The sequence below is a fragment of the Bos javanicus genome, chromosome 3, assembly GCF_032452875.1.
Source record: "Bos javanicus breed banteng chromosome 3, ARS-OSU_banteng_1.0, whole genome shotgun sequence".
NCBI classification, from domain to species: Eukaryota; Metazoa; Chordata; class Mammalia; order Artiodactyla; family Bovidae; genus Bos; species Bos javanicus.
Window position 1 is genome coordinate 20,735,135 of NC_083870.1, and position 26,193 is coordinate 20,761,327.

At 39.7% G+C, this 26,193-nt stretch overlaps 1 protein-coding gene across 2 annotated transcripts in view; it reads left to right on the forward strand.

The window, feature by feature from the left end:
* OTUD7B (OTU deubiquitinase 7B) overlaps positions 1-26,193 on the forward strand; it is a 59,692-nt gene that overhangs the window by 9,148 nt on the left and 24,351 nt on the right. The window contains exons 1-2 of one of the 2 annotated variants that reach the window (XM_061408112.1): positions 20,416-22,178; positions 23,024-23,173. In XM_061408112.1, coding sequence (XP_061264096.1) covers positions 23,089-23,173 — 85 coding nt within the window. In that variant the 5' untranslated portion in view covers positions 20,416-22,178; positions 23,024-23,088. Of the gene's footprint in view, positions 1-20,415; positions 22,179-23,023; positions 23,174-26,193 lie in introns of those variants that run through there. The other variant, XM_061408104.1, reaches the window with a different exon arrangement.

The window sequence follows — 26,193 nt, forward strand, 5'->3', positions numbered from 1 at the left end:
TCACTTAATAAATACTGCTGAGAAACAGGAATTCTTTGGTCTCTGAAAAAGAAGGCCTAATAAATGTACACATTTGTGTGTATATGTACATATACTTTTAACAGCACCATTTTTATCGATGAGACCAGATTGTATCTCGGCAAAATATTCTTAAGCTTTTAATTCTGGAATGTGTAGTACCAACATAACATTGTTTAGGCCTCACCAAAGCCCTTCCCTCCCCTGCCAGGAAGAAATTAAATGTTAAGTTGAACTATAATGAAATTGCAATTTTATAGATAAAATAAGTCATACATCACCAATGGTTATTCTTTAAACTTATGTTTAGGTTGTTATGTTTAATGGTTATTGTGTTAAATGGTTATTGCTTAATCTTGTATTTAATGGTCATTGCTTAAACTGTGGTTAAACTTAATAGGTCAGGTCTTGATTTCTTGTTGGGGTTCTGAAGAACATTATCACAGACCTTTTTGAAGTGAATAATTCCAACTCTATTTATAATTCTAAAATGCACTTTTGAACTTTACAACAGATTTTCTTTTTGTAGTTATCTTTAGCTCTGATTTTGGATAAAATGTTCTTATTTCTCAGCAGACATTTAGTATATTGAGGAAGGTTGTGGGCGAGTGTGTGAATGTTTTAGGGCATACAACCTCACCTCAGGAAAATGAGCCTGAGATGAAAACTCTTGCCGTCAGTAGCTGTAATACATGTAATTGATTGAATTGATTTTAATGAGCTTACAATCTTTGAGTAAATGATTCCCCCACTATCATTTCCTGCCACTCTCTCATGTCTCTTCTCTAGTCTTGATAAGGGAGATCTGGGGTGGTGGGGAAAACCATGGAAGAGAAAACTTCTTGTCACCATTGACTTTATCTGGAGACTTAAAAGGGAAGAGTGTAAGAGCCCTAACTCCTAGCACCAGATTCCTACCTGTGGTTCCCCCAACAGTTCTTAGGTTAAAAGGGAAGAGGAATGCGGATGTCAGGGGAAAGAGCAAAGAAACAGTGTAGATAGCGGGAGTTAACAGATATCATAGAATAGGACTGAGGAACGGAAATGGGGGGAAAGGGATATGCATACAGATTTAACAGGTTCTGTTTCCTCCTGTCATCCCAAACCTGGCTTAGAATTCTTTATAAACCTTGTACCTTAACTATACCAAAGGTTTATTGAGGAGGCCACATCAGCTTTGAAAGTATCATCTTTGTGTTCTAAAATCATTCTTTGAAAAGTCAGGTCATTTTAAATGAGGTGGTCTACTAGTGCCTTTTGAATCATTAATAACTGACTTCAAAGGAAAAGAATTCATCTGAGGCTTTAGAACTTTGTCTTGATATTTACATGAAGATAGTCCCATGTGAGGAACTGAGGCAAGATAATGGGAACATATAATAATGCTAACAAAAATATTTTAGATAGTATGCTCTCATTTCTTTTAAAAACTTTCCTGCTCTTTTGAGTTCCTTTGTGAGTATTTGGTTTCATCATTGAACTGGGAGCTCACCTGGCTGAGTGTGTAGACTCTTCATTTTCTGAAAATTTCCCTTAGTACTAGGGGCAAGATTATCTAATATGAGGAATACTTGGTCCCTGTTTACTGACCGGGGATAAAGACTTCCCAGACTCCTCAGAATTCTGAAAATAGAATTTGAGAGTTAGACTTAAGATTTGCTGCACCCTAACTTCTTTGGCTGCCTGAAGTAAATTCTAGCTATTTGACACGAGGTAACCTCTCATTTTAACATTAAGGTCCTTCTGTCACACTTGTAATTTTTTGTAGTATTCTAGTTCATTATGGAAATTAAGATTGAAAAAAGTCATCTGTGCAGACTTTCCTTGATGTTTGCTTCCTGGCTGAGATGATAAATTCCTTTTTACTGAACACGTGTTGTGTACTGGAATTTGGACAAGATGCTCTAAGGAGATGCCAAGGTTTTGTTACCTACTAAATAAACTAAACAAGTATTAGGAGAATTGGCTCCTTGGGAATTTATATTCTGGGTTAAAATAGGATGCAAACACAGAGACACATTTTTAGAAAAAAGAAAAACAGACTGTGTAGTATTATGTATAATCTCACATAGTATTTTAGAATGGAAAAGGAATTTACATATTGTCATCATTTTCTGGGTGAGGAAAATGAGGCCCAGAATATTTAAATGACTTGTTCAAGGTAGTTACCCTCACCAGCAAACATTTTATTGGCTATCTGCCCTCTGAAATGGAGAAGGCAATGGCACCCCACTCCAGTACTCTTGCCTGGAAAATCCCACGGACAGAGGAGGCTGGTAGGCTGCAGTCCATGGGGTTGCTGGGAGTCGGACACGAGTGAGGGACTTCACTTTCACTTTTCACTTTCATGCATTGGAGAAGGAAATGGCAACCCACTCCAGTGTTCTTGCCTGGAGAATCCCAGGATGGGGGAGCCTGGTGGGCTGCAGTCTTTGGGGTCACACAGAGTTGGACACGACTGAAGTGACTTAGCAGCAGCAGCAGCCCTTTGAAAAGTTAGGCCTCAGGTATAGAAAAATTAAAGTCATCAAGAACTTAATAATTAGTTATGAAGACTGAATGTTTGCATAAAAAGAAAACTAGTAATACAAAGTCATGGGTATTAAGTCTCAATACCCATGACGTTACATATGTTCTCCAACCCATGGTTTTGAAGATAAAATAGTCCTTCCCCCTGCTTGTAGGTAGGTTGCTTTGGTTACAAACTGTAGGTGAAGTAGGCTCAAAGGCTGCATTAGTCTTTCTGGGGTAAAGGGATAGAGATACATAGTTATACAGAAGTTTAGAGAGAGTGGATAAGGGAACATTTGTACCCTTAGTATAATCTAGGCCTTGGAGAAGAGAGAAGACTGGGTAAGTGGAGAGGGGAACATTCAAGGAATGAGAACAGGGAGCTGAGCCTGTCTTGTTTGAGGGGCAGAACAAGTAGACTCAGTGTTTCATCTAGGAGAGCAATGAGATTAATAAAGTTGGAGAGTTAGATGAATTGGAGAGGACCTTAAATCCCATGTAGAGGATTTCAGTTTATCTTTACAATGAAAAATCCTTGAGCAGGGAATTATATATGTAAATTAGTATTTTTGGAAAATTGTTTCAGCCATGTGGTGTGAAATGGAAGGAGAGAGAGCAGTTAGAAGACTGTTCAATTCTGGGAAAGGAGTCTTTACAGGGATGATGGGAATGGAGAAAAAGGAGAGATTCAAGTGATTTGAAGAAAACTAAACACCATTTGGTAACTGCTTTTATAGGAAAGAGGTAGATAAGAACAATGCACATGTTTTTAATCTGGGTTATAGCAGTAGGGGAGCTGGGTTTGCGTGGTTTCTAATACATTTATTCTCCAAAGGAATGCCTTGGTGGAAAAAAGCACTGAGTCTAGCCCAACATTCAGATCGTACTGAGTACAGAGTTTAAGTAACTGGTTTGCATGCCTTGTAAGTAGTGGAACTTGGTGTAGAGCCCATGCTTTTGACTGTTGTCCAGTGCTATTTCTATTATATACAGCTTACGAGGAGGTGGGTCAAGTGGTTAAATCACAGAGCCTGGAAGTGAAATGGGAAGTTGAAGACCACATTATGATGAGGTTTAACCACAAGCTGTTTCAGTTCCACATACGTTTTCCTTGTATTTAGGCTCTAAGTGTGTATAGTTCTCTCAGGCTCACAGTGTTACAATGACCTGGGTTTCTTAGAACTATCTTCTGAGTTTCACTTCCTCACAGTCAAGGAAATAAATTTCCTTTAGATTTTGGACTTAATTGCATATACTCTCTGACCCCCAATGTTTGAAGATAAAATAGTCCTTTCCCGTGCTTATAGGTAGGTTGCTTTGCTTACAAACTATAGATGAAATAACCTCAAAGGCCACCTTAGTCTTTTTGGAGTAATGGGAGGAGGAGAGTTTTGGACCTGAATCTTTCAAGCTTATTTACTCTGTCAGCAGTTACGAACAGTTTCCTTACACAGATCTTATTACTTAAAAAGGGCTGTAAATTGTATGGATCAATATGGTATTTTTGCTAATGGTATGTTTTTAGAGAATCAAATGGCCTTGTGAAAAATCATTTATATTTTGTTTTTAAATATGTAGTCAGGTATATTTAAGGTGTGACTCTTTCTTATACTTTTTTTCCTTTCCTTTGCTTTCCCCCTTCTACCAGGCTTTTACCCAATGTGGTAACAGATACCTGCAGACTCAAAATAGCATTTTCTGGATCAGCTAACACATACTATATATCTACTGTAAGGGTCTGGCACTGTTAGATAATTTCATTAGCCAAGATTGAATATTTCTAGATTTTATGCTAAGTCCCTGCTAGCCACTGTATTCCAAGGTTTGGCTTCTACAATTCTTATCCTATCTTAATCTTTGCCATGACTCTTCTTTTATAACTTTTTTTCTTATGTCATTTTATTTATTTATTATTTAGGCTGTGCTGGGTCTTCGTTGCTGCTTTCCTCCAGTTGCAGAGAGCAGGGTCTACTCTTTAGCTGCGGTGCGCAGGCTTCTCAGTGCGGTAGCTTCTCAATGCGGTGGCTTCTCTTGTTGCAGAGCATGGGCTCTAGGGCATGCAGGCTTCAGTAGTTGTGGCACGTGGCCTCAGTACTTGTGGCTCCCAGGCTCTAGAGCACAGGCTCAGTAGTTGTGGTGCATGGGCTTGGTTGCTCCACAGTACGTGGGATTTTCCCGGATCGGGATCTGTCTTGTATTCTACATTGGCAGGCAGATTACTGACCCCTTCTTTTTTTTAAAAAAAAAAAAAAAAAAAGGAAGCCCTCCTTTTATAACTTTTGCCCTGGCTAGGGAATAAAGGGGAGAAAACTTTCCTGTTTAATAGTGAAGACCCTAGGCTGAGTTATACTAAGGGCTTTGTATAATCACCTCATTTATTACTAATAACAACTCCATAGGTTAGATATTCTTATACCTGCTTGCAGATAATTCATCCAGAGTATTTATTACTACGTTAATATTAATTCACCAGGATATTTTGGCACAATTTAAGGTGCTGAGGGATATCACAGTGAATATCAGGTAAGGTTCCTGCTAAGACATAGAGAAGTTAAATAGCTTGTGCAAGGTGCCATAGCAAGAAAGTGGCAGAGCTAGGATTTAAATATAGATCTGATGGATTCCAAAGGGAATGTCTGCAACAGTTTTTATAATGTGTTTCCATTTACATATACTATATGTTGTCTGTAATTGCACATATCAAGTTGTAAAAATAGGTAAGTTCCCCCAGTATTTCTTTTTTAAAGGGTTCTTGATGAGTCCAAGAGAGAAATCTGCGTGGGGCTGGCAGGCACAGCTGCACAATTATTTTCCTGTCTTCTCCCCTCTTCTCCCCAGTCTGTCTGAACCCACTCATACCTGGGTGTAAACTGGACAGCTTGACCTGCTTTGGCATTTGGATGTGTTTGTGCTTTGAGGACTGGGAGAGTTGTTTCTTTGACTTCCTTGCCCACTTGCAAGTTCTTTCTTGTAGCACAATGATGAGTAATATGTTGTTAACATTGTAATGTGGTCATGCCAGTTGGAATTTTTTTTTTCTTTTTCCCTTGGTTCTTTCTGATGAGTGTGTGACTCTTGGGTCAAACTTGCTTTCCACAGCTCATTCAAACAGAGAAGACTTTCTATATTCAGAGGACTAGAAAATAGTCTCGAGGTTGGGAAGACTATTAAAATTCAATGTCTTCTGCCTAGCTGAAATTCAATTTTGTTGGCATTTTGGGTTTATTCTTTAGCAAGTGTGATCCAAGAGAGTACTTGTTAGATTAAGGCCATTATTACTATGTGCCATATTTGGAATGAGCAGTGTTCTGGAGTTAGCAGCTTAAAAATAGGCACAGGGTTTTTTTCCATGGGCATTACATAGTAGAAAGCATTAAAAGATGCTTAAATCTGTGAGAGTGATATGCTGAATTCCAGTAGGAACTGAATTCTAAGAACTAATCAGGTGGGATCAAGGTTGTAAGTGTTAAAACTAGTATTGGGGGTCCAGTCAGTTTAGCATTTTGATTCCAGAATTTCTGGGCATGGCTCATGAGGTTAATGAGGTGATTTATATGGGTGTGTCTAGCCTAGTGCTTGGTACTTGATTGGTGCACAATAAATGTTAGTTAAATCTTTAAAAAGATACTTGAATAGAGAGTGTTGTCAGTTTGTCTTTCTAGAGCAGCAGCTTCATCATTAAGTATTCCTTCTTTTGAAGAATATTTGTTGAGTCTTTAACTGTGGGTAAAACATTTGGGACAGATTTATAATAGCAGATTCTTAGTGAGACTGTGATCTTAACATTTATAAATTGAATCAGTTAGGCCTAGTGTTTAATGGGGAATTTGTGATTTTACTTTGCTAGAGTCAGCTCTTTGCTTTTTTGATAGAAATAACTTATTGACTCTTTGGTGGAATTAAAAATGCTTGCTTTTTAATTCCAGTTAAACTGGGTTTGATTTTTTTGATATTTGAAATAGTTGCCTATGATGTTTCCTTTTATCTTCTCTTCATTTTTTCAGTAAATAAGACAATATATTTGAAAAATGTATTGTGAACTGCAAAGCTAGCGGTTGTTATCTCCACCACCACCAGTACTAATATTATGGGTTAGTAATAAATAGGATTCATTCTCACAGGGGTTAGTTTCCATGATTAATTTCAAGGAGAAAAACTCAGGGGACAGTGGGATATTTGCCATATGATTTGTGTACTGATTGATACCTTTTGTACTTTTTGTGGAAGGGAGAAGGAAAAGCAGAGACTTGTCACCCTGAAAACTTGGCCTTGTGCTATGTCGTTGGGAAGGTTGCCTTATACTACTTTGCTGTGCTCTGTAGTGGCAAGAAAATTAAGCAGGATTTATTATCTGTTAGAGGCTTATAGTACATTTTACTGGAAGCATCTGTCTACACAGAAAACAGTTCATCCCAGTTTGTTGGTAAGATCAACCACATTCCTACATTATGGACCTTATAATAAATAACAAAATTATATTGGTCCGTCCAGGGTAGTATCTGCCTGGCCTCCCAATGTAGGAAGATTGAGGAAACAGTGCCATTGACCAAAATATTTGGTTAGCTGTTATCATCAAAAGGCTTTGCAGTCAACTTCTGATGACTCGTATTTTTGGAGAAGAACATGTGATTTTTATAATCCAAAATAAGTTATTCAGTAAACTTTGAAAAGACTACTTACTTTTCAAAATTTCCTTTTCATCTTTTTCTGTCTCTTGTCCCTGTCCCTTGGTCAGTCTTTGTCCAATAAAGGAATTTAGCTGATACCCGTCTGGCATTTTCTGTGGAACCAGCCCATTAGATGAACATCTAGAAAGCAGGGATACTGTCTCATACCTCAGTTGGTAAAGAATCTGCCTGCAGTGCAGGAGATCCTGGTTCGATTCCTGGGTTGGGAAGATCCACTGGAGAAGAGATAGGCTACCCACTCCTGTATTCCTGGGCTTCCCTTGTGGCTCAGCTGATAAAGAATCACCTGCAATGTGGGAGACCTGGGTTCAATCCCTGGGTTGGGAAGATCTCCTTGACAAGGGAAAGAGTACCCATTCCAGTATTCTGGCCTGGAGAATTCCATGGACTATATAGTCCATGGGGTCGCAAAGAGTTGGACACGACTGAGCGACTTTTACTTTCAGTTGATGTATGGTATGTCCTCTTCACTCAGACTGCCTGGCATTGAGTGGGTCCTTAATAAGTGCTTACTGAATGGCTGAGTCAGGAGGTTAAGGTTTTCATTAGGGGAGAACTGTGTGACTCTCAGTGCTACTGTGCTGATCAGATCATGGCCCTTTCTAAGAGGACGAAGCAATGTAGCTTTCTCAAAAATAAATGTGAATGCAAGGAAAGTTTTTGCTTTGATATTTACAGGCATTTTACATTTTAGGACAAGGAGAAGTAATATGTTAAAGGTTTGTGCTTTCTTGATTTTTGTGTTTTGTTCTGTTCAAAGTTTAATTATTGCTATGATATCTTAATAATGTACGAGAAGCATAGCTTCATACTATCAATAGAAAAGAAAAAGGAAAATCTCTCTGTATGTCACACGTAATTTAATAAAACTTCAGACCTAAGGGATATAAGTCTAGAAGAATACAGTATCTCAAATCCAATTTATATTTTTAGTGTTGTTGAGCAAAACAAAAATGATGATTTAATTTGAATGTGTCTTTGTGATTTTCTTTATAGATGGATGACTTCCTTTTTTTAATATGGTTTGCTTAAGTAACTAAATTTCCCAGGTACACATTTTTTTCTTTGATATATATCTGTAGAAGTAAGAGATTTAGCTGGGTGGCAGGAGAAGATGGAATTTTCATAGATAAATCCACAAAGTGGATTACATGGAGAATTGAAAATTATCAGTATATGTGAAGTCAAGTGAAGATTTCTGGAACAGGAGTTAACCAACTTATGTTCTACACACTGTTTTCTCACTGGTTAGCTTTGGGCAAGTCACTAAATCTCACTCACCTGGTTCTCAGTGTTCTCATCTGTCACTTGAGGGTATGGAATGAAATGATCTATGATATCCTGGTTCTAAAGTCCATAATTCTAAAGGGCCAAATAAAGAAAATAGACTGACTTTTGGTCCCTTACCACCAGCCTGTTCCACATAAGAGCTGAATGTGACGTGTTGATGATGTAAATAATAGAAGTGTTTAACCTATATTCCCAGGTCGACTAGACTTGTCAGATTGTGTTATATGCTCATAATTGATTTTATGTGCATAAATATAAGAGGCTTGCTTGCTTTTAAAAGAGCAGTTATTACCACAAAAGGTACAACCTAGGAGGCACTAGTGGTCAAGAACCCACCTGCCAATGCAGGAGACATAAGGGCTGTGCGTTTGATCCCTGAGTTGGGAAGATCCCCTGGAGAAGGAAATAGCAACCCACTCCAGTATTCTTCCCTGGAAAATCCCATGGACAGAGGAGCCTGGCAGGCTACAGTCCATGGGGTCACAAAGAATTGAACATAGCTGAAGCGACTTAGCACACACTTTCATACAAATGAAAGGGACCCAAATAATGCTCAAGATACCCTGGGTTGGAGTTTCTGCTTCTTACCTGTAACCTGGAAATAGGAATATGTATGTGTTGGCAGGCTTGGTGGGGGTGGAGAGGGTTGTGGTGGCTAGTAGACAGTGTGGGTGAATGTGGATAGTAGTTAACAGCAAAATATTCAAGAGCTCTCCAACCTGTGGACTTTGCATGGCTAAACTGATTTGACTGTGCTATAAATCCCTGGGGAACTGATATGAACCCTGTGTAGTATTCAAATTCAAAATACGTAGGTCCAAGCTCCTTGCTATCTGGGTATCACTTAAGTTTGTAAGCTTCTCTCTGTGTGTGTGTTTTCCATTAGAAAATAGGGGATGAAAAAGTCTCAATGGGTATTTAATTTTTAAAATTTTTATTAAATGAGGCCATATTTGTGAAAGTGCTTTTAAAACAAATAAATTATAGCAAAAGAGAAGCTATTCTTAGTGAACAGATAGCTGTACAAATACATCTATTCCTATAGAGCTTGATTATACATATCTATGGGTTGAATGGTGACTTTAATAATTCAGAAGACTGTTTTAGGTATTTTTTTAGGTATAGATTAGCTCTTGATTATCCACACACATGTACTAGCATGAATAATTTAGAACCACAAATATTTGTTAGGCATCTGCTATGTGCCAGGCAGTTCATTAGGCCTGTTTAGAATTTTTTAAAGTATAAAATAAAGGTGCCAGCCTCAGGGATCTTAGTCCTACCTAGAATGCATCTTGTCTTTCAGTCTCATGAGCTCTTACCCATCCTAAAGCCTCAGTTTGAGAAACTTCCCTAACCCATCCAGGTAAACTAGTTGCTTCTTATACTTCTTACCCCACTGGGCACTAGAAACGTGTTGAGATTTCTCACACCAGACTGGAGTCCCTTGAAGGTAGGACTGTGGCTTCACCCTTTGTATCCTCAGGTTGTGGTGGACCCAGCTTGGTAAATTTTGAATGAATGACTGATAGTCAGATTGGTGAGATAAGAAGGCCAACTAATATGACAAGGTGGTATATGGTATCAGCAAGTGCCAGTGGATAGTAGTTACTATCCACACACTGTACCTATGGGAGTTCAAATGAGGTTTAGATATAGCCAGGAAAGGTGGTACCGTGGAACTGCATTTGAAGAATTAAAAAAAATAAATAGTGATAAAAATATCTTTCTTTGAACTGAATTATATAATTAAAAAAAGACATTTCTTTTTCCATTTGTTTGAGGCTTTTATAAAAATTAGTAATAGTATGGTGAAGGAAGTTAATTTATCAGAAGAAATTTACAAAGTGAATTAATTTCCTGTGGGTAACTAATTGCAGATGGGATAGTCATTGTAATTTTTTTTTCCTTCTGCTATTTCTTCCCTTAAATGGAAGTTCTGTAATTGACAGTGAAATGGCCATTAGTTAGGAATCAATAAGGGGAGAGAAGGTTGTCAACTACTGAATATTTGAGGGTTGATTCTAGAGAGATGGTGTGTTTTGTTATTAAACTAGCCTGTGTGGTTTCGTAATATTTATTTTTCTCTCATGTCAAAAGTTCAGTAATCAGAATATTTTTAAGGGCTTGTAGAACTGTTGTTTGTTTGTTTGTTTTACAGGTTATTCTTCTAAAAGTTGAACTTATTGGGAGTTGAACCTTGGACTACCCTTCACCCTAGCTGAAAGGAAAAAAAAAAACCATTGTGTGGGCAAATAGGCATAGTGGTCTGGATCTAAAAAAGTAAACACTAACGTGGTTTCTGTTCCTATTCAAGTTACTCTTGTTGTGCCAATAATATAATAATAGACTTTCGTTGTGACTCTCTCTGCCCTTATTTTTCCAAAGGTCACTTCTATTGTACAAGCCTTCCAAATTATTAAATTTCCCAAATAACTATAACCCAGGGAGCCTTTTATCAGTAGCACTGAATAGAGAAATGCCAGTTCATAAGGAGTTCTCTGTAAGCTTCTCCCTCATTTGTATATTAGTATTTGGCTGTTGATGGGATTTGTCCTTTAGGAACAAATTTTGCTGTTTGTAGCCTGATTTAAAAATATACAAAACTAGAAACTTTTGAGAAAAAAAAAATAGTTAAATCTTGTTCTGACACATACCAGTGGTAATGATACAGCCAGAGGTCCAATTCTTGAATCTTTACTGGTGTGTTTCCACAATAGCCTATGGTATACTGATAAATTGTTTTGGGAGTGGTAAATTATATGATCGGATTCAGTTTTTTCCTCTTACGTTTGTTTTTGGGGGAGAAAATAGACATCTGGAATGAGTAGGGTAGTAAGGGTTAAGGGTGGGGAGGTAGGACTGGTAGATTAAGGCATGAGAATTTTGGTAAATATGTGGGAAATTGCTGTTCCTGGAGGTCTGGGGATAAATGAACTATTTAATTCTCCTGCTGGTGCAGGAGACACAATAGGCATGGGTTCGATCCTTAGGTTGGGAAGATCCTCTGGAGGAGGAAATGGCAACCTACTCTGGAATTCTTGCCTGGAAAATTCCATGGACAGAGGAGCCTGGCGGCCTACCGTCCATGGGGTCGTAAAGAGTCGAACACCATTGAGAGGTCGAGCACACGCACAGTGAGCTCGGTCTGTACCTCTAGGAGAGGACAGACTTTGTTTTTTGCTCTTTTTTTGAGGGACTATCTGGGAGAAGATACAACTAAGGGAATCTCTTTACTTTATGACATTTTCTTGAGGACTTAAAAGACACTGGAATGGGAGTGATAGAACAGGTACTGTGTGTATGTGTTAAGACTGGGCCAAGAAATGGCTGTAGGACTGGAGGGTTTGTTTGTAAGAGTAGAGGGAGCTTCTGAAGGAGAGACAAAGGCTGGGCACCAGCGGAGTGAGGCAGAGCTTGTGGGAGGGAATTAGGTGCAAAGAAGGCAATTGACGTGTTTTGAGGACTTACTGAACACTAGGCACTGTCCTAAAAGCTTTTTATATCTTACATTATTTAATCCTAACAGGAAGTCTGAAGTGTAGATAATTCCCCCAGTTTATACCTGAAGGAACAGAGGCGCTAAACAGTCATATTGCTTACCCATGATTGCACAGCTGTTAGTAGTTGATAAGGGATTGGAGCCTAGATCTGTCTGAATCCAGAGCCTATTCTGTCTCTCCAGGTGGAGGTGAAAGGAGTTGAGGCAGCGAGGATGGACTTGCACGCGGCAGACTGCCCATGTCTCCTCAGTCTTCCTCCCTGGACTAAGTGGAGTTTAGTACTTGGGAGTCAGATTGGCTGGACTTATAAAAATCCTGGTCCTACCACTTTTTACTGTGGATTATAACATTTAGTGATACATCAGGCTTCCCTAGTGGCTCAGAGGGCAAAGAACCACCTGCCAGTGCAGGAAACATAAGGGATGCAGGTTTGGTCCCTGGGTCGGGAAGATCCCCTGGAGAAGGAAGTGACTACCCACTCCACTATTCTTGCCTGGAGAAGCCCATGGACAGAGAAGCCTGGTGATTTATAGTCCGTGGAGTTGCAAACAGTCAGACTTAACTGAGTGACTAACACTATAACATTTAGTGGTACATAGGTCTTTTTACGGAGAAGGCAATGGCACCCCACTCCAGTACTCTCGGCTAGAAAATCCCATGGATGGACAGAGGAGCCTGGTGGGCTGCAGTCCATGGGGTTGCAAAGAGTCGGACACGACTGAGCGACTTCACTTTCACTTTTCCCTTTCCTGCATTGGAGAAGGAAATGGCAACCCACTCCAGTGTTCTTGCCTGGAGAATCCCAGGGACAGGGGAGCCTGGTGGGCTGCCGTCTCTGGGGTCGCACAGAGTGGGACACGACTGAAGCGACTTAGCAGCAGCAGCAGCAGCAGCAGGTCTTTTTAGTATGGAATTTAGTCAAATCTTCCTTTGTTTCTAAGAAGGTAATATTTTGTTTTTTTCACTTGGAAGGGCACATATTAACTAAAAAAATCTGCCAGGATAGTCTTTCATTTCTCCCACCCACCTAGTCAACAATTGTGTGAAATTCTAAGGGTTTCTGTCCTTTCTCTTTCTCCTTGTCTGGATTCCTTGGAACTGACATCACAGACATGGAGGAGTCACTGACCTTTGAAAATTCTTGACGGTCTTGAATGTTGTGGTTTTCCAGTGAGTTTGGGGAGGAGTTGGAGAGTATTCAGATACAGCTGTATGCATCAGTGGACCAGGAGAGTGGGTATAGTGTGAGAATGTGGACACTTTGGGGGATATTTTAGATGAGAGAATGTAGGGTCAGTAGTTTCTCACACATTTTAACATAACTGTATTATCTACAGCTATGTATTATCTATAGCTATGTTAAATATCAGTATTTAATTTTGAGTCACTTTTCTCTGTTACTAAACAGTTGGGCACTCATCATGAAGACTGATTTTAGTATTAGTCTGAGCTAAACAACGTTTAGGGAGAGAAATCTGTTGCGAATAAGATCATATAACAATCTTAAGCAAATGTATTTGAGATGCCCACTGTTTACAACATGGTGAACACTATGAGATGCCCGGTTTAACACTGATTATCTGGTTATTGTCAATACTGGGGCGGGGGGGAGGGTGTAGTGGGATACCGTACAAATAGAATTCAGTTTATCTGAATGAAAACTAAGTACTTACCAGGTGCTAGGATGCTAGGAATACAGGATGAACAAGACAAAATTCCTTCCCTCAAATTGCTCATGGTTTAGTGGGGAGACAGACATGTAAATAAACACAAGTACTGTGCAGTATGATATGCTGGAGGGAGAGTACAAGATGAAACACCAAGGAGGAAGTGGGCACTTTAACTTGGGAAGCCAGGGAAGGTTTTGCAGATGAGGTGGTACTTACAGTAGCCTTAAAGAAGAAATAGGAATTCACCTGCTAGACCAGGAGCCAGAAGGAACAACATTCACAAGGGAACTGAAATTTGAAGCATGTAATATACTCGCAGAACTATCAAGTACAAGAGGGGGAAAGGTGGGATGTAGATACGGCCGGAGGATTAGGTAGAGCTGGATCATGAAGGGCCTTGTTTGTCTTGAGTAGGAATTTGGATGTTAAGCTTTAGTCACTGAGGATCCATTGAGCAGTGGGATATAATACTGTCATATTTGCATTTTAGACTGATCAGCCTCTACAAGCAACCACTGTGAAAAATGGCTGGAGAAAGGAAGAGGGAGAAATTAGAAAGCTATTTCCTGGGGTCCAGGTTTTGAACACCTGAGAAAAGATAAAAGAGATGTAGCCTGCAGAAGATGTTGGATGGATCTGAGAATTCTTTAAGATTAAAATTACTAAACTTTAGTAAAGGACGATTTGTGAGTGAGGATAAGGCCAGAGAGAAATCCAGGCTGGCTCCCAGGCTTGTGACTTAAATGATAGGAGGGATGATGGTGCTACTTGCTAGAAAAGGCAATTCTGGAAGAAAAATAGCTTGAACAGGTGGAGGGATAGTGCTGAGTCTGAAGTGCCTGTGGGATTCCTGGTTGAATTAGAAAGAGTTGGGGACAGCAGATGCTTTTGAAGTCATCGACATTTGGGTGCTCAGGGGCATGAATGAAGTTCTTCAAGGGGATGATATAAAATGAGAAAATGGAAGGCTTGAGGTTAGAACTGTGGGTGAACTAACCTTTGGTGCAGGCACAGAAAGAAAAATTCACAAAGGTGACCAAGGCACAGAATGAGAGAGGCAGGAAGAGTGGTCCGTTTGTCTCAAATGCTACAAAGAGACACTTTAGATAAGCAGTAAGGAGGATGGTGATGGTCTTCTGTATAAGACAGCAGTGTCCTTGTCTTTCTATTGAAGCCAGTTTTAGTTGGTCGAGGACTGACCATCAGGTGAGAAAGTACCATCAGTGAGTGTAGTCTAATTTAAAGAGTTTTGCAGGGAAGACGAAAATAACAGCCAGCAGATAAGGCAGGAGGAAAATCTGAAGGAACACCCCTTGCTTTGTTTCATACTTTTTTCTGTGAAGTTGGAAGAAAGGTCATCTACTGGGAGTAAGGGAGGTGATAAGGATTTGGTGGGAGGCTCAGGGAGAATGGTGAAGGGATAGGATAGTAGCCGAGAAGACTGGTTAGGTACTAAAGCAAAAGAAAGCAGTGTCTCATTGAAAGGAATGAGAACACGATATATCTGTAGTCATATTACTCTGTATTATTGTGGGCTCTTGTCTTGTACAATAGCCTCATTTAGTAGTGGAGAAGTTGAATGTGAGATCTATCCAGATTGTGCAGATGAAAGGATAAGGGAACTAGGTTTTTATGGGAGAATAAAGTGATCACTCATTATGTTTATGTTTAGATAGGCAAGAAAGGACAAAGTGAAATCTAACCATTTTTCTCATCTTCTCTGCTCTCATCCTAGTCTAGCTCACTGTCATCTCATTTTAACCATAGTTTTCTAAACAGTTCTCCCTAAATCCACTTGTATTCCTTATAAAGCATTCTTCCCACTGCAACTGGAGTGATCTTTTAGTATTTTAAATCTGATTCTGTCCTGTCCCTGCCTATCACTCTTCAAAGGCTTCTCCTTACTTTTAGGATATTAATAAGATCTCAGTCTTCAGTAGGGTCCACTGGGCCCCCCTTTGTTCTCATTTTTCACTGTTTTCACCTCTCTGTACCTCCTTGCCACAGAACATTGATATGTTTCCTCCACTCAGAGCATTCTTTCTTTCCCAATTTGTCTCCAGTTCCTACTTATTTTTCAGTTCTTAGATATAATAGCACTTCCTTGGGAAAGCTTTTCTTGATTCCCTATATGCTATAATGCCCCTCCCCCAGTGTTTCTCCCTATTATAATCACAGTTGTTTGTGAAATTTTGTGTGTTTTTCCTCTATACTAGAAGCTTTGTGAAGATAGAGATTACATCTAGTTCATGGTTATGTTCCTAATCCTGACCATAGTGTCTAGCCCAGAGTAGGCACTCCATTAATTTTTGTTGAATTAATGAATAAGATGAAGAATTGGATGGTTTAGTCTTGAGGCAAAGATGTTCTGAGGTGAGATAGCAGGTTTAGTAGTAGAGAGAAACAGCTGGAGGGGAATGAGGTTGTAGCCAGAGTAAGATGTTGGGAATTGAAGATTTAGAGGTAGAATGGTTTCAGGGCATGGTGGGTCTGAATTGCTGAGGTACAGATGAAGATCTTGGCATTTGATGAGTTTATGAAACTTTAAGGCAGAAATGCTGGATAGATTTTGCAGGTGGGTGTTGAAATTGTTCAGGAGGGTGATAGGATTTGAACTGAGGAGAATATAAGGCAGAGTCATGAGTCATTAATAAACATGAGAGATGGGCACAGCACTTTCCTGTGGTGAAAGAATATAATGGCTAAAAATCAGTGCAGTTCTGGGAACCAGTAATGACTGTCCCTAAAGGTGGCACTAGTGGTAAAGAACCCACCTACCAAAGCAGGAGACATAAGAGACAGGGGTTTGATCCCTGGGTTGGGAAGGTCCCCTGGAGGAGGAAATGGCAACCCACTCCAGTATTCTTGCCTGAAAAATCCCATGGAGAGAAGAGCTTGGTGGGCTACAGCCTGTAGAGTCACAGAGTCAGACACGACTGAAGTGACTTAGCAGACACACTTGGAAGCAGTATGGTACAGTAGAGAGAGCATGTGTTCAAAATGTCTGGGTTCAGATTTTGGGTAACCCACCTGACTTTTCAAGCCTTATTCCTTTCTGTGTAAACTGGGAATAATAAGCCTGCGGCAGGAGTTTTGTTGTTAATGAATAAGAAGTGTTTTTGAAAGTGCTTAATATTAACTTGTTATTCTTTTTAAATTATCTATTTATTTTTAGCTACATGCAGGCTTCTCTCTCTAGTTGCATCAAGTTGGGGCTTCTCTCTGGTTTTGTTGCACAGGCTTCTCATTGTGGTGACTTCTCTGGTTGCAAAGCACAGGCTTCAGTAGTTGCGGCTTGCGGATTCTAGAGCTCGGGCTCAGTAGTTGTGGCACACAAGCCTAGTTGCTCCAGAGCATGTGGGATCTTCCCGGGTCAGGGATTAAACCCATGTCCCCTGCACTGACAGGTAAATTCTTAACCGCTAGACCACCAGGGAAGCCTGACTTATTTTCTTGGTTACTATCCTCACTTCAAGAGAGCATGGAAGTGGAAGTAGGGATGAGAAGCAAAGATAGTAGCAGAAGTGAACTTTGAACAAGGTATGTGTCTTCATTTATTCTACTTGTTGAGTTTGTAATATAGGGTTGGCATAATCGTTTATGCATGAATACAGGTAATAGCAAGTACTGATATAAGGAAGAATTTTGTAAAAGAAAAAAAAGAGGCCACTGGTTGGCTCATGATAACATTCTAGTGTTGACCTACAACAAATTTTTATGGAAAGAAATGCTTTATATAATCATTTTCCATGAAAATTCCATCATTTCTGGAAGTAGATTTTACTGTTCTGGAGAAGAGATCAAGCACCATTATGTTAAAGAGAGAGGAAGGCTGGTGATTTAGTTAAGAAAAGCATTTTCTAACAATTAGAGCTGTCCAACAATAAAATGGACATTGTAGCAAAGAAATGAGTCTCCATCAGAACTTGTACTCTTGTGGAGATAGGATGATTTATCTGTCAAAGATGCAGTAGAAGGATTCTTGCGTGGAGGCTGACATTGGATTACATTATTGCTTCAGTCCCTTTTTGCTGAAGAAGTTCAAGCTTCATGTTTCAACTTGAAAACTTCCTTTAACTTGTAGTAAATGTTAGTGATTTCTCCACCAACTGGGAAAGTTAGAAGAGTTGCTTACCAGTCCAGATCAATGATTTTAAAACTACGGGCGATTCATCCAAGAATTGGCTTCACAGGTGGCACAGTGGTAACGAATCTGCCTGCCAATGCAGGAGATGAAAGAGACGCAGGTTTGATCTTTGGGTCAGGAAGATTCCCTGGAGTAGGAAATGGCAACCTGCTCCAGTATTCTTGCCTGAAAAATTCCATGGACAGAGGAACCTAGCGGGCTACAGACCATGAGGTCATAAAGATTGGACATGACTGAGTGACTGAGCACTAACGAGCACACAGAGTCCCTCTGATTGGAAGACTGGAGGATTTGACTCTGATTTAGATTTGTCAAAACACCATTCAATCAACAAATATTTGAGTGCCTCTTCTGTTTCATTTGAGAGTTTGAAAGCCAGCGTTTTCTTTTTTTCCTTTCTGTGTGCCGAGAGCCAAGGACTGTGAGTCTTCGTCATCACCTAGTCCCATTTGGAATTTGAGAAGTCCCATTTGGATAGTCCCATTTGGAATTTGAGAAGCTCAAGCCAGGTGTTGGAAGTGGTGAAAAAAAGGCTGCAGTCCTCACCTGTTGGGTAGGGTGAGGGTGGAGTCCATGGCATGTACCTTGGAGACATCAAATGTAAGAATGTGCTGCCAAGAAGTTTGGTTTAGTGCTTTGAATCTTTGAGCAAGTCATTCTAGATAATGTTGGACCTTGAAATTATTTTTAAAAACTGTATTTGGAAAAGACTGACCTGCTGTGTTGGCATGTGAGGTCCAAGATGCCATGATGTTGATGGTTTTCATTGGCTTCTCTCACTCAGAAGCCTCTGTTGGCTTGGAAATTGCCTATGAACCTGTGGCTTAATCAGCTTCACTCTTCTGTTGGGCACCTTTTTGTTGATTGTTAAGGAAATAGCATCTCACTCCAGTATGCTTGCCTGGAGAATCCCATGAGCAGAGAAGCCTGGCAGGCTACTGTCTAGAGGATTGCAGAGTTGAACACGACTTAGTGACTAAACCACCACCACCATTTGTATTGTGTATTTCCCACATTGTTTCAGAAAGTTATTAAAGTGGCTTTACCTAGTTCCTTTACTTTTTTTTAAGAGATAAAGTTGAAATTCATTTTGCAGGTATGCTCTTGGTTTTGGATTATTCATGTGTTTTAAGTTATTTGGACTGCTACCATCTCCTGTGACCTAAGATGGTGTGTGTGTAAAATGGGCTTGAGGAAAGAATCTTGTCTGTATTAGAAGAGGGGGAAACCACTCATTCACCTGTAAATTTTGAAGTAATTCAGTTCTTAAGCATTTTATCTAAGGAACTAATTTATTTAGTAACTTAGCATTTTGAATTTGAGGTTCAGTTCAGTTCAGTCACTCAAGTCATATCTGACTCTGACCCCATGGACTGCAGCACACCAGGCCTCCATGTCCATCACCAACTCCCGGAGTCCACCCAAACTCATGTCCGTTGTGTCAGTGATGCCATCCAACCATCTCATCCTCTGTTGTCCCCTTCTCCTCCTGCCCTCAATCGTTCCCAGCATCAGGGTCTTTTCAAATGAGTCAGCTCTTCGCATCAGCTGGCCAAAGTATTGGAGTTTCAGCTCCAGCATCAGTCCTTCCAATGAACACCCAGGACTGATCTCCTTTAGGATGGACTGGTTGGATCTCCTTGCGGTCCAAGGGACTCTCAAGAGTCTTCTCCAACACCACAGTTCAAAAGCATCAATTCTTCTTCACTCAGCTTTCTTTATAGTCCAACTCTCACATCCATACACAACTACTGGAAAAACCATAGCTTTGACTAGACGGACCTTTGTTGGCAAAGTAATGTCTCTGCTTTCTAATATGCTGTCTAGGTTAGTCATAACTTTTCTTCCAAGGAGTAAGCGTTTTTTTAATTTTATGACTGCAATCACCATCTGCAGTGATTTTGGAGCCCCTAAAAATAAAGTCTCTCACTGTTTGCATTGTTTCGCCATCTATTTGCCATGAAGTGATGGGACCGGATGCCATGATCTTCATTTTCTGAATGTTGAGCTTTAAGCCAATTTTTTAACTCTCCTCTTTCACTTTCATCAAGAGGCTCTTGAGTTCTTCTTCACTTTCTGCGGGTGGTGTCATCTGCATGTCTGAGGTTATTGATCTTTCTCCTGGCAATTTTGATTCCACCTTGTGCTTCATCCAGCCCAGCGTTTCTCATGATGTACTCTGCATATAAGTTAAATAAGCAGGGTGACAATATACAGCCTTGACCTATTTGGAACCAGTCTGTTGTTCCATGTCCAGTTCTAACTGTTGCTTCCTGACCTGCATACAGGTTTCTCAGGAGGCAGGTCAGGTGGTCTGGTATTCCCATCTCCTTCAGAATTTTCAACAGTTTATTGTGATCCACAGAGTCAAAGGCTTTGGCATAGTCAATAAAGCATAAATAGATATATTTCTGGAACTCTCTTGCTTTTTTGATGATCCAGCAGATGTTGGCAATTTGATCTCTGTTTCCTCTGCCTTTTCTAAAACCAGCTTGAACACCTGGAAGCTCACGGTTCACGTATTGCTGAAGCCTGGCTTGGAGAATTTTGAGCATTTCTTTACTAGTGTGTGAGATGAGTGCAATTGTGTGGTAGTTTGAGCATTCTTTGGCATTGCCTTTCTTTGGGATTGGAATGAAAACTGATCTTTTCTAGTCCTATGAGTTTTCCAAATTTTCTGGCCTATTGAGTGCAGCACTTTCACAGCATCATCTTTTAGGATTTGAAATAGCTCAACTGGAATTTCATCACCTCCACTAGCTTTGTTTGTAGTGATGCTTCCTAAGGCCCACTTGACTTCACATTACAGGATGTCTGGCTCTAGGTGAGTGATCACACCATCGTAATTACCTGGGTTGTGAAGCTCTTTTTTGTATAGTTCTTCTGTGTATTCTTGCCACCTCTTTTTAATATCTTCTGCTTCTGTTAGCTCCATACCATTTCTGTCCTTTATTGATCCTATCTTTGCATGAAATGGGCCCTTGGTATGTCTGATTTTCTTGAAGAGGTCTCTAGTCTTTCCCATTCTATTGTTTTCCTCTATTTCTTTGCACTGATCACTGAAGAATGCTTTCTTATGTCTCCTTGTTATTTGGAAGTCTGCATTCAAATGGGTATATCTTTCCTTTTCTCCTTTGCTTTTTGCTTCTCTTCCTTTCACAGCCAAAAGTTCTTTATGTATTGTCATAATTTCTGACAATTGTGATATTGAAATGGAAGTAAATTAGACATTGATAATAAGCAGAGCAAAAGAGAATGTAAGGATCATAATTTATGAAGCTTTAGGGAACTGAAGTTATTTTTTTTAAACCCAGAAATGATCTTAGAAGTCATCAAATCCAAGTCTAGGATATACAAGAGGCAACTGAGACCCTGTAAGTTATTTGACCAAAGTCACCTAGCTAATATATATAGGTGTAAGTAAAAGTCATATGATATGAGGGTGGTAGAAATAATGACAGTATGTTAACGTCTCTTTAGAAAGGAGAGTTTGTAAAACTTTGAGAGATGGATTGAGACTGGGACAGACCATTAGAGAGGGGTGATGTGAAAGGTGAAGTACCCTTGACTTTCTGATCTGAATTTTAAACCTGGAATTGATTAGTTTGGTGGTGGCTGATGCAGAGGTTCAGTTAGTAATTTAATCATTTATTCATCAGGCATTTATTGACTGTCTACAATATTTACAATATTGTAGATTCTGAGCTAGATGTTGGGGCTACAGATATGAATTAAACATTTCTTTCTACTCCTGGACTTCTTGGCCTCCTGGAACAGAACCAGAAAGAATACTTTCTATTTTGTCATGTCTCTCCCTCTCAAAAAAAAAAAAATCCTGTGTGAAGTTATTAAGTTAGTGGCCTGCTGGTTTTATGACCTACAAATCACTGCTGTTTCTTTGCCTTACTGTTTCTATGGAATGCAGAAAATTAGGATCTGATCACACCAATAAGTAAGCTGTGTCTTGGGGTCTGGGGAGGTGTGATGAGAAAGTACCTGAGAATCATCCTTAGCGTTTAGGTTGTTTAGAAGGAGATGTTTCTGGAGAGACAGTCACCTGAGCCACCCTGCTACCCTTGGGAACTCCACTTTTGGCATTTCCCCTAGAGCAGGGGATTGCTGGGTGTGGTGGGGCAGGTATGTGCCTGGTGGCTTTATGAACAAGCCCTCTTCTGCAGAGAACTGTAAACCTGTCTGAAGCGGCAAATTTTGGTGAGAAGTTGTTCTTCTCTTGGTTATTGCTTCCTCAGCTGGGACTGCTAACTTCAGAGGAATGTGGATTGGTGCCAGGCTGATGGGTCAGGGACATAGTTCCTGCCAAAGTCAAGTCTGAAGAAGAGACCTTTTTCAGGTGAACTTACTTGGCAGTCATTTGTCCTGATTGGAGAAAAAGCATGTTTCCTGGGTTCATGAAATTAGTGGACAAAGATTGACCTTTGTTAGGAACTCTTGGCATCTCTACCCTGCTTTGCGTAATTGCAGAGTGCTTTATTTTGAGTAGTTTCAGATATCCGTTTGCTCCTCCCATTTCCTCAGCTAGCATGAGAATACTAGTCAACTTGAAAGTTATTCAGTGTGTAGTATCATTGATTCAGCAAATATTTACTGAGGGCTGGGTGCCAAGGGGTACATGCTGGGGATATGTTAATGAATAAGACACACAAGCTCTGTACTTTCAAGAAACTTGTGTATTGGAGGAGGCGGCTAGACAGCAGCTAATTAAAATAATTTCAAAATATATTGAGTGCCTGAAAAGAAATAAACCAAGTGCTATGTTAGGGGATAGCACAGGTGGGAAGTTCTTCAGGATGTGAGTCCGCTGCTGCCTTCCATTAGTTTGCACAAGCAAACTGAGGAATAGAAATGGCATACTCTAGAATGGCAGAGGAGGAGCGTTATATAGGGGAAATGGTGAACTGTATGTAATGAATGGATGATAACTAGACTTGTGATGGTGATCACTGTAGTGTTGATGGATGTTGAACTATATTGCTGGGCACCTGAAACTTATGTAATAAAAGGGAAAACAACTAACGTTAATAAGGAATTAGGAAACCATATTACTCTTTATAGTAAATTCAGCTGAAATGAATGAGCTGGAATAGTTTCCCCATTTGGTTAGGAAGCTTCTGATACTGGGCTGTGATCATCCCATTCCACTGTGCGTCAGGCCTTATGTGTTTATTTCCTCCTCAGGTGGAGGCTTGACTTTTGATCTATGTCCTCCCTACATCAGCTGCTTGAAAGTACTGAATGATCACATGACCCTGGACATGGATGCTGTCCTGTCGGATTTTGTCCGTTCCACAGGAGCAGAACCAGGATTGGCCCGAGATCTTCTGGAAGGTAAGGAGTCTTTGGGGGAGAATGAGAAGAGAGACAGTAAAACGTGCTATTTATTGTTAGGATAATTTGGAATGTAAGGTGACCAGAAAGATACTTCATGTATGGTAGGCCTTACATTTAAGTTACTTCTAATAATCTAGTTTGTGTGTGACCCCCCATAATTTTAAAATGTAAAATTCCTTTTTCACCTTGAATTTTTGGGTAGCTTTTCACCACTGTCAATTTATGCTTAGGTAATACAAGTGAAATTTGAGATGAGTCCACTAAAAGCATAATTTTATGTCTGTAAGACTTCCTTTTTATATATAAATGGCTTGGATTTTCATATTTGGGATCATCCATATTTGTTTTTTTCTTTCCTTTCCTAACTTATATGGATCATTCTGTATAGAGTGGATTAATTTAATGTTTTCGTTTTGCTGCTTTTGTTTACTTGTATCTGTATATACACACGGAAGTGTGAATATTCTAAATTTTAAGATCATTTAGGCTTGGCATCATTTCAGCAGGATTCTTTGTTTGGAGTCATAGTTAACAGATGCTTTTTGATGATGAAAATACATAATGACACAGTTAGGAAAAAAAAAATGACACAGTTAGGTAAACATGTTGGGGGATGGGCCAGTTCTTAGTATACACAGGTAATTTTTTAGATTGTCAGTCCTTAGTAAGGTGTGGCAGTTTGACATTTACTTAGCTACCTGTGAGACTAGTGTTGATTTAGAAATGGAAGATCAGGGTTTAAATGGCTTTGCCTTTAATTTACATTTGCAGTTTCATCTCCTACTACTGTTTGCCACAGTGCCTGTGCTCCAGCCAGGCCTGACTTGTCACCTTTTCCTGATCATATTAAATTGTCTTGTAAGTCTGCGTGTCCCTTCGTTCATTATTCTCCTGAAATTCTCATCCTTCTAGATTCAACTCATATGCCTTCGCTTCCACTTGTAGCATGTGTTGAACACTTCTGTGTGTTTAGGATGTGTGAGCTACTTGAAACATTTTATTCTAACAACCATTCTGCAAAATAGGTTTTATTTTTCCAGTATTCCAGTTTTAAAAAACCTGAGGTCCAAGAAGTGAAGGAGAGTTTGAACCTATGTGATCTGGTTTCAGAGTTGGGCTCTTAACAAGTATGTTACAAGTTAATGTTTGCATGCTGTCTCTGTTGCACACACATCCATGTACACACACATTCATGCTATGAAAGAAAAGTTGAGGGTGCTGTGGAAGTTTAAGAGAGAAACCTAATTTAGATACAGAGTGCAGAAAGGCTTTTTCTGAAGAAGTGACATGTGAACTGAACCCAAAAGGGTGCATAGGAATAGCAAGACAAAGTAGCTTATACAGGGGCCCTAAAGTGAAAGAGTTTGGCACTGATATTGATTGAGATAGGAAGAGTAGTACAAGAAAGTGGTAGGTAGCTGGTTAGGTAAGTGGGAAGCGGGATACAGAGAGCCTTTGTAGGCTATGGTAAGGGTTGTGCATTTCAGGGTATGTTCAGTGGGAAGCTGGTGAAGAATTTTGATCAGGGGAGTGAAATGACTGGATTTAAGTCTTTGAACAGGATACTGATTAAAGATACTGGAACTGACTGGAAGGTGGCCAAAAATGAAGTGGTAAAGTCAGTTAAGAATATTGTCATAGTTCAGGTGAGTGATGATGGTGACTTGGATTACAACAAAGTGAGAAGTGGGTGGATTTAAGACGTAATTTAGAAAGGGAACCAAAGGACCTGATCCTCATTTTCTGTCTCTTCCTGTCTCTTGCTTTTTCCTTTGAAAGTTAACTCCGGTTATAGTGTAAAGAACAATTTATAGGGGGTAGGGACTAGCAGTAAAGAGACCAGAGAGCCACCTCCCGGGAGGCCAAAGACCGGGTGACAATATGAGGACTTGAATTGGGGCAGTGATGATAAAAATGGACAAGAAAGAATAGATTTGAGAGAGATTTTAGGGGTACAAACAACCCTGAGAATTGAAGAGTGAGGGAAGAGGAAAAGTAGGGACTGAGGAATGGTGAAGAGCTAAAACGACTATAGTTTCTGGCCTGGAGGGGTTGAGATGCCATTCTTGATTCAGGGAATACAGAAGAAGGAAAAGAATTAAGCTTTAGGAGGGAAGATGATGGGCATTCAGTTTTAGTCATATTGACTGTTAGGAGGACTTGATTTTAAGCAGTTTATTTTTTTTTGTTTGTTTGTTTGTTTTTTATTTTAAGCAGTTTAGCAGGCAGTTGGAAATAATGATCCAGTGCTCAAGACAGATCATTTATTCATTCATTGGTGCAGGACAAAAGTCCACCATTCTCCAACAGATATTTATTGAGTACCTATTATGTGCCAAGTTCTAGATGCTTGAACAAAACAAAACAAACAAAAATCTCGGCCTTTACATTCTAGAATAAGAGTCAATAAACATGATAACCAAGTAAATTGTAAAGTACTATATTATAAAGCGTTAGGTGCTACAAAAAATGATCTCGAATAGTGAGGCAGGTTGTGATTTTTAATTGGGTAGTCAGGGTAGGTCTTATTAAGTTATTAAGAGTGTGACATTTGAGCAAATACCTGAAGGAGTTAAGGAATTGACTGTGTAGACATAATGGAGATAGAGCCTTCTAGACAGTGGGACTAGTTGGTGAAAGGCTGTAAGTGGGAGCAGTCTTAGCAAGTTTCTGGGACCAGCAAAGAGGCCAGTATGACTGATGCAGAGTGAGCAAAAGGAGTTAGAGCAAATGGTGAGTCTGATGGTTCAGAAGTAAATTCATCCAGCATGGATGATTAATACGGCTTAACTGGAGAATTATAATTACAACAAGAAGCGTAACAGCAATGGCAGTAAATACATGTATAATGCTTTCTGTGGCCAAGCTATGCCAAGCTGTGTTTTAAGTGCTTTCAATTAATTTAATCTTCATAACAGCTCTATGTGGAATCATCTCTACTTTCATAGCCAGGGAGCTTGAAGCACAGAGGAAAGATTAGAAAAGTAGGCCAGGTCATAGAAAGCCTTGAATGTCAA